The sequence below is a fragment of the Strigops habroptila genome, chromosome 10 (assembly GCF_004027225.2).
Source record: "Strigops habroptila isolate Jane chromosome 10, bStrHab1.2.pri, whole genome shotgun sequence".
Taxonomy (NCBI): Eukaryota; Metazoa; Chordata; class Aves; order Psittaciformes; family Psittacidae; genus Strigops; species Strigops habroptila.
This window is the reverse complement of record NC_046359.1, coordinates 36,333,110-36,349,662: the sequence shown is the minus strand read 5'-3', so window position 1 is coordinate 36,349,662 and position 16,553 is coordinate 36,333,110. Positions and strand designations below refer to the sequence as shown.

The following is a 16,553-nucleotide window of genomic DNA, read 5'->3' as shown; positions in this document are numbered from 1 at the left end:
AGAAGGCCCTGAATGTTGGTGTTAGTACAAGGCTTACCTAGACACTGGGGTTTTTCAGAAGTGCTCTGTACTGAAGTAAGCTTTAGGGAAGGAGAAAGGGAAAACAGCTTGGAATAATAAAACCCCCCTGAAAGGCTGTTACACCTTTACTGCCAGAGCACGAGCAGCCTCTAACCTCACCATCTGGGTTTTGCATTCTTACAGTGCAAGTACTAAGCTTTAGATTTAAGGTGAAAGACAAGGTAGAAGGTCACTGCAGCATAAAGCAATGCAGGAGGAGGTGGTGGGAGCAGGAGGTTGTCCTGTCAGTAAAAGAAAGGTCACGGAAAGAAGCGCAAAGGAGAGAAGCAACTTTAAAAATGGTATTTCACACTCTACAGCCATCGGTTCACAATTAGTTAAATACAAAGCTCTACTTGTGTATTTAACAAAAATACTTCAGAGTTGCCATTTGATATAACTGGAGTTAATACAGACATCTACAAGCTGGGAAGAGGTGAGCAGCTGGAACAAGGGGTTTGCAATTCAAGCGCGAGTGTTCCGTTTGTGTGGTGGCTGTCGACACACACGTTGATCAACATCCATCTTGGAGAGGCAGCTTCTCAGCATCCAGGAGCACTCCTTGCCCAGCACCGAGCTGGGTGATGTTCAGTGTCCCCTCCCTTGCCTACCCCAGGTGCTGTGGGTCATGGGGACACAGGACCAGCCGGCCATGAGCAGCACCAGCAGCCATTGGAGACAGTGGAGCCAGATGGAGCCCCAGCATCATCCTTGGCCAAGGAGATGGGCTGAATGCGCTGCAGGGACGCTCCATGCTGCAGCTTCTTCACAGGCTGGAGAAACCCAAAAGCAGGAAGCACTTCAGGTAACACAGCTGCTGCCCAAGCTGGGATTTATTTGCCACCACAGCCCAATGCTCCTCTCCATCCTTTTGCAGGGTTCAAAGGACGATTTGAGTTTTTAAGAATGTAGGTGTCCTCCTTTTGTCCAGTATCCAGAACGCTGCCTTCAGAGGTACTCCATAACTCAGAGGGATGTAATTTCAGGGCTTGATCTTCAATGTATCCATTGGGGTATTGTAAAAGACCCGTAACCAGGAAAATTCAATTGCACTTTTTTCCCCCCCTCCAACCAGTAGTGGAATATAAGGAAGTGTTGCTGACTTGTGTCATCACACCTAACTAACATCATCCCTACTTATATCAGAACAGGGGGAAGGCAAGAAGATTAGGACATTCAAAAAGAGCTTTTTATCCTCAGCAATAGGGTAAAGGCAAAACTGCTGAACACTTGCCTGCAGTCAGCCAAATACCACGAGGAAAAGTAACATCCCTTCCATTAAAGCATCGTGTAACATCTCAGGATTACAGGACAGAAAAGAGGAATGGGTGATGCAGCTGCATCCAGACTTGGAAATAAACCCAATAATTGGCACTATTCTGGGGGCTGGGTCTTGAGTTAGCATAGCAGAGTATTTAGGCACTAGTTAGATATGCAAGAAGTATTTCAAACCTTATTGTATTAAATATCCACGCAAATATAGGAAAGGTTTGACTGGGTTCTACTTCTGTCCCTTTATTAGGTCAACAACTGAATGCATGTGTGTCATAATAAGCCAATGTCCTGCAGCTTATTACACACCAAAAAAATATAGAAAATAAATGATAATCCTATCTACTTCCATAAAAAGGTAATTTTTAGAGTTAAGTTTCCAGACTTGCACAAAATAGGCAGAAAACTGCATACAATCAGTTTCCCCAAGAACAGCAGTTTCATGTCAAAGGTGGGTCCACCTGCCAGCCAGCCCTGCTCTACCAAAAGCTCTGCTGCTGGCACTGAACTGGTGACAGCCTCTCTCCATCCTCCACCACCTTTGCAAATAACTCTATGACAAGATACAGAAAAAATCAGCTCTATGAGGGAGAAACAGTGAATTAAAGAACTGTAACATGTATCCAGAACTGAGCACGAGTGGATCAGGCAAGGCTGTTCCATCGCAGTTGCGTGTTCTCATCTGCAGTTGTCCTCCTCCTGGCCTGACCAAAGCAGAACCGCTGCCACAGAGCTCCTCTATGGCCACCCAACTCGGCCTAGCATCCTCCTCTCTCTCATCTTTAACCACATACAGCACCTCAAGCTCCTTTTCCCACCTTACCTCACCTTTCTCTTGGTCTTCTCTCACCCAGCCTGCTACAGAGGACTCCAAAATGCAGATGAGAGGAACTACAATAGCACAGCAAGTGTAAACAGTTAGTAGGCCTGCCACATCTTTATTGCTACAGGTTTGGCAAAGGGGCAGTCTCCATCCTTGGGTGGAGTTTGAGGCAAAAGGATAATAACGGTTAAGATAAAAAGGGATGAACAGCAAAAATGAGGAAAAGCAGTCAACAGATTTCAGGGCTCTCAGAAAAACCTGTATCTGGAAGATACTGAGAAACTAATCTTGCACTGGAATGGTGGCTTGCCCCTGACCCTGAAGTAGTGCTGTGCAGTGTGTGATGGTCCCGTCTGACCTACTGGCATGAATAGTCGTTCTCCTGCCCCACGAAGGCTACTACACACAGCTACCGCGACTGGTGGTGCAGTTCACAGAAGTCTCACAACTAGGGCGGGTCATTCCTTGTGCAGGGTTTGATGGAGGTGAAGGTAAAGTGGTTTCTTGGTCAACAGTTGCAGTTTCTTCCTTTTAAAGTCAGTGGGTTTTTTGTACCTGTAACCACAAGAAAATGAGTTAATCTGAGTGCTAATGGCTGCGAGGGAAGATGAAAAGCTCCTCTTGTACAGATCTTATTACCTTCATCTTTTAAATACATCTGATTCTCCAGATACAATTCTCCAAATACATTCTGGAATTCTCCAGATTCTTATTTTAACAAAACAAAGATTTCTGTTTTCAAATGAAGCCCTTCTACTAGCACAGCCTGAGCACCCAGAACTGCAAGCTTCACCCTCTTCCACACAAACAACTCACCCCCTTCACTCAGTCCTTCAGCCACACAGCAAGGACAGGATCCACCTCACAACCACAGCAGTGTAACTGCCTCATTTATTGCTTTGTATAACACAACCACCCAGCAGTGCTTTGAAGTGCTCATAATATTCAACTGCAAAGCAGAGTCCCAAATCTCAAATCAGTTCTCCTGTACAGAAGTTCTGTACCAAAGGGCTGTGTGAGTTGATTTTCTTTTCAACTATAGCTGATCTGATGCTCAAGCTAAGGTCAAAATCAAAGTCTCTCACACAGAATTTAACTTCATATGAAATCTAGTTACAAATACCAGCATTTTATTTGGAAGAAGCCTAGGTTGAGAAGGGCCCCCAGCCATTTCATTTGCCTAAAAGCATTCTATCTTCCCTTTAGTAAAAGCAGAATATTCCTTATGGAAGGAATATCCATCTAATGAGTCCAAGAACACAACAAGCCACACATTGTAACTGAAGTCTAGGTCATTTCCTCTGTCATTGGCATCTATAATCACAAGTCACTTACAGTTCTATAACAATTGCCCCAGGTTTAATTTCATCCATCTCCATGAAAGCAAAGCACTTGGTGCTAGTAAACCTTTTCTTAGGCTTGTAGTGTTTGAATTCAAAGAAAATAGCTGCACCTAGAGGGGAAAATGGTTTAACAGAGAAGTTAGCAATTATGGCCAGTAGTTAACTGAAAACTTACCTGCCATTAAATGCTCTACATACATTGGAGGGAATTATCTCCAGCACTTGTGTGATTTACTCAAAAGTTATACCATGTTCTTACAACTCTCACCACGCTCACAAGAGCTTCTGCTCTTCACTCAATGACTCATATCCAGGTAACAGTATTTCCAATGACTAAGAAGGTGATAAGGCAGCTCAATACCTGGAGTAGAGCAGACTGCTGTATTTCTCTCTCTTCATTCCTCCCCCTGTCTGCAAGTCATCACAGTGAGCGATTTGCAAGAGACAGGATGCAAAGGTCTATTTTTATCCTTGTCTGGATCCTGAGCCCTGCAGCAGCAGCTCAGGCACAGCCTATTTATTAGATCAGGAGCAGCCCGGTGTCTGGCTATGCCTGCAAAGCTCCTGGGCCCTGTGTCTGGTCTCCAATGCCACATACCTTTTGTTAGTCTTTCAATGTGTTTCTGAATCTCGATGTCCACGTTAAAATGGACATACATGTCCTCCTTCCTCACAGCCACAGGAGTGTCTTGCACAGGAGTCAGGTCTATCCCATTCAAATCTGCAGGAAAGAAACAGCATGAGAATGGCAGAAGCTTCTTCAACTTGAAGGTCCTGCTTTAAAAGGTTTATGAATCACTCCTAATGCTGCCACAAAAACTTCATGCCCATCTGCATTTTCTCCCTAAACTCAGAAAAGGGAGAATCATGCCCCCGCAGTAAGTGAATTTTCTTTTTGATTGTGACATGAAAGCAGGTAAAGTTCTGACAATGTCTAAGATAAAAACTTGGAATTACCCCTCTTTTCATTTGTAAGAGCACATTTCTTTCTGGCCCCAGTGAAGGAGCCCATTCCCTCTGCAAGTGGGACTGCCAAGCAGGCAGAACAGGATACCCTCACACTGGGTCTATAGCCACAGCTCAGACACGCTGCGTACACCCGGCATTGCTCAATGTGAGCTCAATGTGCAGGACTCCTCTTGGTTTCTCCACTGGCAGAGGCATGGTGGGCCCATGGGTTGGAATTCAGCTTTCAGCAACTGCCACCAGTTGTATTGCTTGGGCACAGCCACCACAGACAACATTGGTTCTCACTAAGCCTCTGCTGTTCACATGAGTACATTTGTCCTCTTGCTCCTTCTCTTCTCGCTAGTGATCCGTTTCCTCAGGTGCGGCCAAGACTCCAAGTACAGAGCACATGCACTGTGCTTGAGGTACAAGCAGGGGCCATGGAGCACCACTGATACACAGGAGTGGGATGGGATCACCCATGTGGCATCAGGAACAAGCCCCTCCCCAGACCTTCAGAAGAGCAGCCTGGTACAGAATGCAGGAAAACAGCTACTAAGTGCCTTCACACTCCTAATAGGGACAAAAAGACCTTTCAGAGTTACTTTTCCTCCCCAAAAATCTCAAAAAATAAAGCATAAAAAGTCACCAGGAGCAGCAGCCACCATTTATAGGAGCTTGCAAATAGAGCAGCACATGTTAACAGAAAGACCTGTTGGGAAAGTAAGCCTAGCAATGCACAGTCCGCCTTAGCTCCAGAAAGGAAAGCAGAGCTAGCTCTGAAGGCAAGCACCAGTTTTACCAACATGGAGTAAGTCAAGACAGACAAACACTCCAGTGGCAAGGAGCAACGCCTGCTTGTGTTACAAGTTCTGATAAGTTCCAGGATCCAATGTTAAAGCCCTGTCAGTGCTGGTATCTTCCTTTTGGCCAAGAGAAACTCAGTATGGAAGAACTACATTTGATTAAACCCACGCCCATGCAGCCAGCCCCACCATTGAAGTCACCCATCCCGCAGCCCTCTGGCATACGAGAGGCAAAGCAAGATCCACAAGTGACTAGAGAACTGGAGCCCAAAGAATAGCTACCCAATCTAAAAGCAGTGCAGCAAACCTAAGGCAGCACAGCATAAACAAAGAAATACTGTGTGTTTCCAAGACAGAAAACTCCAAAAGGCAGTTGTATCTGCTGGGGAACAGGTAAGAGTCATGCTCCAGCTTCCACCCCAACCAAGTGAACTCCTCAAAGCTCCAGGGAGAAGTGGAAGGTTTCACCATTGAAAAAAACCCAGAGGAAACAGGATTAAAGCTTTCTAGCTGTGTATTTAGGTAAGTAACACTTGAGAACATCGCTGGGATTCAAGTGACATTCAATACTGTGACCCTTGCTTCTGCCAAAGAACTTGTCTGCTGGAGGAAGCACTTGATCACACATCTAACAAGTGTTTTATCCTGACGTTTGGTATCCAGTAGCACACTGAAAGAGGACACGTACAAGGTCACTATCACAGCTGAAAATAGCAAGAGGCTGGTGGCCCAGCTACAGGTAAGCAGAAAAAATCATATACCTTAAAAGACTGTACAGATAAGCAGAAGTCAAGCAGGGCAAGCTATGGCAAGCAGTTCTGACTACAGGGGCTTCCTGCTAAGAGGCAGATGCTCTCACTAGAAAGAGTCTGAACACCAACAATCTTAGCCTCAAGCAAAAGTTGTCATCTGAAACAGGGAGAAATCCTAATGTGTCTATCATGCACTGACACAGTCAGTCCTGTCAGTGCAGGGGGCTCTCAGAGGGGGAAAGCCCATCAGCCTTTGGCTGAAATATTTCACTGCCAAGTCTAAAACAAATGTTATATTTCATTTCACTTGCAAGCTTTGCTTCCCAGCTCCATACCCATTCCTCTGAACCTTAAGCCTTGCTAAGATGATCTTTGTTTTACTAAAAATTAGTTTAATGCCAGGGCAAGAACGGAGTCAGCAGAACTGTGGTTCACTGTCTCCAGAAACCAGTATTTGGTTGTGGAGTACAAGCAGTCCAAACAGATCTGTGCTTAACAGCCAGCTGAAGCAGCTGGAATAGAGAAGCACGGTGCTTCTGTCACTGATGCTCAGCTCCCTGCACAGGGAATGCACCCAGAGTGCACAGCTTAGTGTGCTTCCTGCAGGGATTCACCTCCCAGGATCTCTCAAATCCAAAATGTTTCCACTCTTGATTAAAGCAGAAGCTTTAAGTCCAAAACAAAATGCAAGTACCAGGGAGTATTTTTCCCAGCAGGTTGAAAAATCAATACAGCTTTCAGAAAACACGCTCCCTCCAAACGAGAACGAAGAGCCAGGAACAGAAATCATTACCCTTCACACTGACTGTGATGTAAGGATCAATGCACTGCCCAGCATCTTTCAGACCAATTTTCTCTATGTTGATGGTGAGTAATGTCATCCCGGGTTCAGATGGCAATCTGGGTAATAAAGTACCTGCAAAGAGCAAAGTATTACCATTATTATTATTAACTATTAACCAAAATGAATGTCATCTTACAGCAGAGGCTTTGCTTATCCCACCAGCTCTCATGGAAGATGCTGTTCTCCAGGTTCAAAGCCCAAGGATTCATATCCCAATAGTACACAGCACTACAGGGAAGCCTGTACAGCTTTTGACAGGTTTCAAAGCCCACACCAAAACCAACAAAACAGGACTGCCACAAGTCAAATGAATTCATAACAACCTAATGCCATAAGAACATAGAGTAGCTTTGTTTCAAGTGTTCTTGCTTGCTCTCCTGCAGAATAACTCATTCATGGAACTCACTTCATGTCATTTCAAGGATTAAATCGGGGAGGCTGGATTCAGTCTACAGTTGCAGGAAGTTCAGACACTTAATCAGTCCCACCCCACTGAATATGACTTGGCTGCGTGGTGAACATTTAGACTGGGAGAATAAGGAGGGAAATGGCATTGCTGCAAATCCCATTGGACATAAGGGAAGAGAAATTCCTCATTACCCAAGTTCTCCTGCCCTCTACTTAAAGGAAAAACAAAGAAGAAAGTTCCCTTCTGCCTTAAGGAGGGAGTTCCCAGCTCTGCATCAAGAACATTTAGTATCAACACTTTGTGGTCAGCATAAATCATCCTCACAGTGCTGAGGAAGAAAGTGGAGCTGGCACGAAAGCCAAACTGTTCATTAAAAGAGGGTCATCAACAACGGAGTGGGTTTCCTCATGCTGCTTTTAATGACACCTGGCAGGCTTCAGGCCTCTCTCCAGTATTAGATGAATAAGCACCAAGTCAGAAAACGCTTAGACTCAAAAATGAGTTTGATTTAAAGCTTTGGTTTTCTAATTACAGAATAAATGTTATCCCAAGGCTTGAGAATCAAAGTAATAGTTTCCTTTGACACGTCCAATATGGGTTTTCCTTGATACTTATTTTCCCCTCTTGATCTGCTCGAGGAGCTGGAGCAGCAAGGAGTTTCTGTCCTGTTAGAGAGACCGGCTTTGCAAGAGGGGACCATGTATTCTGCACTTGGAAGGAGAGCCACAGCCTCAGCAAAATTCCATGAGCATTCCCACACCCAGCCCCTCTTTCAGGATCAGAAGCAAAGCTTCAGTTCACATCTATGATACAGTACACGTCTGTATTCCCTGTCTTGGCTGCTGGCAGGCTCATGACCTCCAAGGTACCGCGTCTGCAGACACATCACAACATATCATGGCAGAATTCGACCCACCACTCTGAAGTAATGGGACAGACTTCTGACTATAGGATGAGAAATGGTAGAAGGCAAACTTTGTAGAGAGCACCCATTTCTGCCAAGCAGCATCCACTGTCTCTCTTGATCAGGAGTTCAAAGGCAGAGTTCTTATTTCAATCTAAATGAAGGCAGAAGCAAACCAATCCTTGGAGGCACAAAACTGCTCTGCCATCTTTCAGTTGTCTCCTAAAAGCAACATGCCCCCGAGAGCCAAGAACAACTGTACCCTTCAGTTTTCCTATCCATCGCTTCAAAGGACTAAGTGATGCGATACTTGACAGATAAATCACTTGAAAGATGCAGCAGACTGGCATTTATTATAAAAACAGTGGCTGAAGTTATTCTGTTCTTGTAAAATGCTTTCCAGAACGTGTGACATTGCAGAGTTGCTACGAACAGAGAAGTCCAGCTCCTCGCTTCCAGCTGGTAAGGGAACAGAAGGACAGATGGTCTCCAAGGAACATGGTTTTCTTTCTGCCTCAGCAGGAGGAGCAGCCAAACCAACAGACTGAGGACTGTAACCTGTCTCATGTGAGCTACAGCCACCCAAGCAGGTCATCTGTAGTCATTCCACAGAGGAGCCACTGGCTGACCTTAACTCCCTACTAGGGCTGGGCATCTCACCACCAGGCTGCCACCACAGCCTGGGCCCCCTTGCCTTCAGCAGGCTCACACTGAGGCTTTCATGAGCAAACTGCCAGCCAGCTCAGACACAACCACAGGGCATCGCTGCCAGAGGGGAAAGGGAGCATCTACAAGTGAAATGAGTGTCCTCCTATCAGTGCATTTCAGGTGAGCCAACCCAACAGCCACCAAGACAGGCTGAGTTCAGTCTCTCCGTTCCCAAAGCCCGATTCAGGGAAAGGGGAAAAAGTGACAAGTCTCCTGCTGGGTTCACAAATGGAAATGGTTCACAGAAGGATCCATTGCCAGCACAGCACTGGAATAAAATAGTATATAACCAGGAGAAAGGCAGGAAACCTTTGCTGTTAGAGGCAACAAGCCATTGGTCAGTTCAGGTCTGCACAGCTCAGAAGACTAACTACATAAGTACTCTTTGTGTAAGATTTCCCATAAAATGTGTGTTCCACTAAAGAAAAGCTAGCTGCACCTACCTTTGGCTACACTGCAAGTCAGACTGTCTTTATGAGCACAGTAGGACTTGTGGAGAACTATGTCAGCTGGGTCAACAAACACGACCTTTCCTTTTGCTGGTACAGATGGCAAATGCAGATCAACACCTAGATGCCAATACCATAGATGCTCTACTATGATTGTTACTACAGATTGTATTTTGAGGGTTGAAACTAAGAGCTGAATGAAGAACACCACAGCTACATAAATATGATCAAAGACATAACTGTATATACTAAAAGGTTATCATACCTTCATTGGCTCCTGGGTTAGATGAATGGTGCAATGTGATAACGATGAAGCCATGCATGTAGAAGACAAGACCACGATCAGTTAGACAATACAGTTATGCACTAGGGATTAAAGGCATATAGAAGCAAAGAGTGCAACACAGTCTTATCAATTCAATATGGAAAGTCCACTTTATTCATAAGGCTCACCCTAGAAAGCTGCAACCTGCTTTTGTTTAACCCTTATCACCCAGAGAAAGAGCAACAGACCAACCTGCAGTCAGGTAAGAAATACCACATTAATTTACACTTGGTGGAGAAAGGAGATCTGTGTTCAAGTAGTACAAAACCTCCTTAGCGGTTTAGATTATTGTAGCCATGGAGAAATTTACCTTAATGCCAAAAAACCAACAGAAAGGTTAGACTTGCAGTTTATTCAGCGGATGGCAATGTAAAATATCAGTAAGTCCTGGAGTTGCTCTCACCTCCTCTTAAAAGCAAGGTCTTACTGAGGAATGATTCTGTATGAAAGTAAATGCCCCAAACTTCTGCTCTTTCTGATTTGGCTACCACTTTGAAAATGATTTAACTGTAAAACTTTATCTATCATCAACTTAGAGCCTTTCTTAAGCACATACTGTCTGTCTCCACTATATATGCACAGCTCTAATGAGTGGCACAGAGGTAACTGTTGGCACTACAGTACTGGTCACAGCCTTATTGATTCACCCCCATACCAAGAGCCACTCAAGGTCTCTCTGCCATACTTTGGACACACAGAATGCATTTTCATAAATGGATTTATCATGGTGAATAACAAGGATCAAGATAGTCAATATCAGCAATAAACTTTCACAATCTATTACAGCCTACTTGTGAACTTAGCATGAACAACTGTAGCTGTGCATCCCTACATGAGTACAGCCTGCAGGGATCTTATTCTATAGCATGCTTTGGCTCAGATCCAAGGACAAAAACATGCTTTCTCCAGGCATAATTAATGCAATACTCTTCCAATCCAGCTTTTTCGACCATAATTCCAGTACCAGTTTCCCTACTTGTCTCCTTCCTAAAATACAAAGTTTGCTAACCTGCTCCGAAACTAGAAACTTGTTTTTCTGCAAAAAAACTACACCAGCAACCAAAAGAACATCTGTTGAAATGTCCTACTCCTTTATGTGGTAAACTGTCAAAAGCTAAAGTTACAGATCCTAAAGAAGGTCTTCCTGTAGGTATACCCAGTTCCATGAGTGCTTTCACACTGACAAGGGCTTAAGCTATCAAAATCAAAGCTCTTTATCTTCTCAGAGCTTGCCTTTAGTCTAAGCCACTGTCTCACCAGAGGATGCAACACAAAAATAACCAGCAACACCTTATCACATCTCCAGCAGGAAGTGATGCTCCTTGCAGGAGAAACAGTGCCACAATTTACATTTGAATGCATGTGAAATGCTTAACAGCACAGTTAAGAAAGTGCATAGAATTAGAATAGTGAGTTTGAACAGGAATTAAAGCTAATTATTTGAGGTAGATGGTACCACCCTCACAGGTTATCCATACCACTGTTTCACAGTAAGATATTGTTTGCTGAGTTAAAAACAATCCACTGGCCACCTTTGTGGTTCTCTAGTACAGCATTACAGTTTACATTAGCCTGCTGCTCCTCACCCAAACTCTGCAAATGGGCTTCTCAGAGACACAACTTACACATGGTACATAGGCTGGCATGGCAAGGCTAGTGCCCTTACCTGGAACTCTAGCAGGAAAAGAGTCTGGAGACCCTGCTCCAGCTCCTCCTTCCTCATCATCCTCCTCAAACTCCAAGTGTTCCTCTTCTCCAGGTGCTAAAATCTTCCTGTAAAACATGAGAAAGAAGGATGAGACCAAAGATCATTCATCATCTGGCTTTCAACTCACAGGTCAGCATCTGCGTATAGAGCAGGGGCAATACGCTTTAATGTCATTTCATACTTACTAACCACTACCTGTGCCCACAGCCTCAGACAGAGATTGCAGGAGCTCAGCCCTATAGAAGCACAGAGTCTAAACTCAAGAGACAATACAGAGAGATGGAGGGATGTGCCACGTCCTGATTTTACCAAAAGCAGGGCTGTGATTGTTTGTGGTACCCAGACAGACAGAACTCAGAAGTTCTGTTATTAACCAGACCACCCAAAGCAGCGCAGCAAGTAGGTGGCTCTGGGAATTGTGCTGTTTCAGGTGTACTCCAGGCTATGCTCCCGTGCAGATACATAGCTGTACATGAAGTGCCCCAGTTCCCTCTTACCTGAGTGGGACAGGCTGAACATCAAAGGGGAACTCCTTATTGTAAGTGAGGATATTCTTTAAGACTGCAGAAAGGGGAAAAAAATTAGAATCCATACCCATGATCAAGCATTAATTCTAGTGCTCTGCACAGCTACGTCCATTCTCACAGCATCTTCACGCAAATAATATTAGCATTTAAAAACATAATCAGATTATACAAAACCCACCACCTCTCTCATTTTAAACACCGATTTATCATCAACTTAGAGCCTTTCTTAAGCACATACACTTTATGTCCACTATATACATACAGCTCTAATGAGTTGCACAGAGGTAACTTGGCACTACAGTAATGGTTGTAGCTATACCACAGCAACATTCAGACAGGTTAACTGCAACCCCAGCACATAATCACCACCACGTATCTTACACAAGATGAACAACAGCATCATGAGAAAAACTGGAATGTAATGGTAGCAATCTGGTGGCTGCTGAAAGGAGGGTGGTGCTGTTCTAGGCATCAGCTCCAACAAATTGAAGTCTGTGGAACTGACACACTTAAGCACACACATAGGCTGCATATTCAGACAGCCACCAGGGAGTCCAAGCATGCTGGTAACACATTGCTTAGTTGAGATTTCCTACTCTTGCATGGGGCTTAGAAAGGGGTTTGTTAGTGGGGGGTTTGGTCTGGTTTTACTTTCTGGTCTGCCTCAGATGTCCGGGCAGATTGGCAAAATTCAGAAGAGACACAGTGCAACATCTGAGCATCAAACCCCAGAGACACCCACTATAGTCTCCAGCATCCACTGGAGCATGACTTTGTCATTTGTATTGGAAACTTACTCAAGTTTTAGTAATTGCAACTCTAGCTGTTATTTCCAAGAGATGAGTAAAGGCAAAACTTCTAAAAGCATGTCAGAGAAATCAGCATTTCCTGACAGCACATGGGCCTACACATTTAGAAGGAAATGCCTGCAGGGAGAGGCACTCTTCTACCAGAGCAGGAGTATCCCAGACTGGGCAGGGGCAGGGAGACAAACTGAGTCCTCTCACTGAGCCTCGCTTTGCAATGAGCCCTCAGAGCACAGGAAATCTCCCTTTAGGACTACTGAATGAGAACAAACAACGTTAAGATTACACAAATACCCAGAGGTACTTAAGTACCAATTACATTGAAGGAGCCGCTGCCCTTCTGCCTCTGCACACTGCAATTCAGGCAGTGTAGGAGAGCCTCTCTGCCTGTTTTCACATGCACATCACTCAGGATGGGCTCCATCGTTAATTTATCAGACACCATGTGCATGCTACAATGGATAAATAATCCCTCCAGGAAACTATAAAGAATCCAGAAGGTCTTTCCAGCCTTTGCTCATTCTGATTTTATTTCCAGTTCCTGTACCACTACCTGAGAGGTCAGGTACTGCCTGCTTCCAGCTGGACACAACACCTGAATACACAGAAAGCTTTAAGTTCCCTTCAGTCAGAGAAGTGACAGACAAAACTGATGCCAAGTCTCCCTCTCTAAAGACTTCTGCTCTGAGGGATTGGTATTGCAGACCTCAACATGGTGGCCAAGAATCACAGCCACTTCCCACCAGAAAAGCAGCTGATTAATAGCAGCCAGTCACCTTCCAGCACAGCTGAGGTCCGGGGAAAGAAGGGGATTTTTATTACTCAGAATTCCCCAGCTCTTGGAGAGCTACATCAGACCAGAGACAGAAAGTGAAACTGCCCAGGCAGAGAAATCTCAGTAAAGCGAGATCTCTTCCAGATCATAGGCACGTTATACAGAAGCAATAGAAATCACAGCAGTTCTCCTCCCATCTTCCAAAGGTCGGCAAGCACTACATTCCTCTCTTCCCAGCAACCAGTTCCTCTTACTACGTGAACGAACATCCCCCGAGTAAAACCTTCTAGTAATACATTTCAGCCATCACTAGAGGGCACAAAATACTCCACTGATGGGAGCGCAGGAAAAAGGAAAACAGTTTTTACAGCACCTAAACTCTTGCTGCTGCCCGGAGGCACTGCTGAGCATCCACCCTCCTGCCACAGAGCCGCAGCCCCGCACACGGGCCTTGGTACCCGCTGCTTTCGGGCATCCCTCGGGATGGTAACGGAAAGGATGCTCGGAAACGCTGCTGGAAACACCATCCAGAATCCCCTGCCTTTTGCCACAGAAAGCTGTGGATCACGTTATTAAAGGGCCTTTGACTCTGTGTCATCACCAATAGCAAATCATTCTGCCAAGTTGTAATAGGGCGATTTACTAAAGTGCTGCTTTAAACATCAGCAGGGTAAGAAGTAGATCTACAGCACTCAGCCTGGTGAAATGCTTGCTCAAAGCCACTAAGGAAAAGCAAAGCAATAAAACAGCAACACTAACAATCTTCCTTTAAGGTCAAGGAAAATCCTCTTTGCATCTATCACAGGGGAGAGTTTCAGCTGGTTTAGATAAAAATAACCAGATCACAGAAAAACCCCATTAGGTTACAACGAACAGGAATCTCCCTTGCAACACTGTGTAAGACACCCAAGTGTTAAGAGGTTGGCTTGGGCTTTTTTGCTTTAAAACCACACATCACCTCTGGGAGAAAAATCACTTCCCCTCTGTGCTGCTGAGAATATGATTCACAGAGTTCTCCACGTGTGTAACTAATGGGCAGATCCCAGCATCGTGGCCTCCAGTTATGTTGCTTTTCCAAGAGGAATCTATTTCAAATACTGTTCTGCAGGCTCTCGTGCTGAAGCTGCCTGTTCTTTAGTGGTGCTGGGCAACATCACATTGATTTTAACAGCTCTTGAAAGTTTTTAACTGAGATTATCAACACCAGCACATGCTAACTCGATAAAGACCACTGTCCACTTACATTTTTAGTGATATGATACAAGCCTATGATACTTGCACTGATTTATGCTTTTTTAAATAGACAACACAAAATAAGTCACATACCAGGCTCCCCAGTACAACCCTGCATCTCTTATAACACATATATGGAGTTTGAAACTAGTAACTTAGTGCCTAGAATTACCCACACAAACACAGGCCCATGGGACATCCCAGCCTACCCATCTGAAATGTGTGTAACAACCCCGGTAGAAGCTTTCACAACAGGACTTGTGAGATCCAGTGTGTTAGCCATGATTTCACACAGCGTAGTCTCAAAAGAACTGTTTGAATGTATAGACCCTCCTATATTCTCTTCTAGCACAAAAGAGTCAGTGACAAATCCTATAAACAAACAGAACTAGCCAACTGCTTCACGTTCCAAGCAGCGTGAAATGCAATTTAATAGGAAAAGTTAGGACTTGACAATGCAAGACACATAAAGAAAGTTAAAACTAAGGGCTGTGGTTGTTATAAACACCACCCAAACCAAATTTCTCAGCCATTTTGACAGCTTCAGGCACAAAAGTAATTAAAACAAGCCAAATGGTGTGAATAGCTGTTTTTGTTCCACCCTAACGGATTGGTTTGCCCTAACAAAGGAATCACTTCTTTGCATTGCCAGCCCAGATTTATTTTTAAGCTTTTTCTAGTGGAACACAAGAGCAAATTGACAACACATAAATGAAAACACTTCACAGTGTATTTTATAAAATGCTTGGTGTTGGCCTGATTAAGATTTACTCTATTCAAGATATACTTAAAACCCACAAAACAAAGGCATGATTCAGAGAGAAAGAGGCCGGAACAATCCCAGTCAGACAGCAGCATTAAGAACATCAATGTTCAATTGTTGTCGTGGAAGCACCCGTTCTCCTCCAAGGAAAATAAGTCAGTGTCTTTGAAAACCGATGGCCACACACTCTCCCTCAGTTTTAATATAGTTTCCTGTTGTATGAGGCATGGGCTGGATGCACTTCACACTGTTCAGCAGGTTTTGTGACAGCTAAAAATCAATTCTCTGATGGAGGGCAAGATAAGCAACAGGACTGCTGCTCTGTGATGGACATGCTGGCTTGTAAGAAAAGGAGGCATTTCAAGGGAAGCTTTATGTCTGTTGGCAGAATGTAAATTCTGACTGAAACCTTCAATAGTCACTTTTGATTTGTAGAACAGTTTGATCGATTAAAACATGATTCCTTCTCCCCCTTCCATCATTCAGTCACTCAGAGGGCATTTGCACAATGGAGTGTGAAATCCGCAGTCATCAAATAATGACAACATCTTAAATACTTTGTAAACAGGGAGCAGGAGTATCTATACAAAATAATGCCAAACCAGAGGGTGCAGAGGCCAGACATGCAATATGTAGATTGAGAAAGACTTAACACTTCCAACACATCGTTAAACCCTTTCCTGAGTTAAGGCCTTCAGTGACATAGACATCTCGTAACATACCTTTCCATTTTCAGGGAATAGTTTGAAAGTATTTGGACTGTTTTGGTAAGAGACATTAGGAAGTTCAGTTCAATGCCCTGCTTCTTGATCCTGTGGGATCCTGTGCCAGTTACTTAGAGAATGGAAGTGCAGAGAAGCTCAGCTTATTTATGAAGTGGAAATACTTGCCTGCCCATCACATTTATCACCAACATCCCCCTTAATGATACAGTTGTGACAGGAGCAAAATAAACTCAGCTTTGCCAGCATGAAAGCAGCTTTTCCACATATCCTGGTCCCCCAAAATTGCAGAAACGTTAGCATTCAGGATAATATTACTTAGATGTGAAAGTTCTGATCATAAGGATGCTTTGAGAACAAAGCAGCCAGTGTTATG

At 44.2% G+C, this 16,553-nt stretch overlaps 1 protein-coding gene across 2 annotated transcripts in view; it reads right to left on the bottom strand.

Annotated features, from left to right (window-relative positions):
* Positions 1 to 337: 337 nt before the first annotated feature.
* AIDA (axin interactor, dorsalization associated) overlaps positions 338 to 16,553 on the bottom strand; it is a 29,658-nt gene continuing 13,442 nt past the window's right edge. Inside the window, exons 5-11 of one of the 2 annotated variants that reach the window (XM_030500231.1) lie at positions 11,849 to 11,912; positions 11,310 to 11,416; positions 9,584 to 9,595; positions 6,798 to 6,920; positions 4,097 to 4,219; positions 3,491 to 3,608; positions 338 to 2,710 (exon numbers count right to left, since the gene is read on the bottom strand). In XM_030500231.1, the coding sequence (XP_030356091.1) occupies positions 2,614 to 2,710; positions 3,491 to 3,608; positions 4,097 to 4,219; positions 6,798 to 6,920; positions 9,584 to 9,595; positions 11,310 to 11,416; positions 11,849 to 11,912 (644 nt within the window). In that variant the 3' untranslated portion in view covers positions 338 to 2,613. The remainder of the gene's footprint in view (positions 2,711 to 3,490; positions 3,609 to 4,096; positions 4,220 to 6,797; positions 6,921 to 9,583; positions 9,596 to 11,309; positions 11,417 to 11,848; positions 11,913 to 16,553) is intronic. The other variant, XM_030500233.1, reaches the window with a different exon arrangement.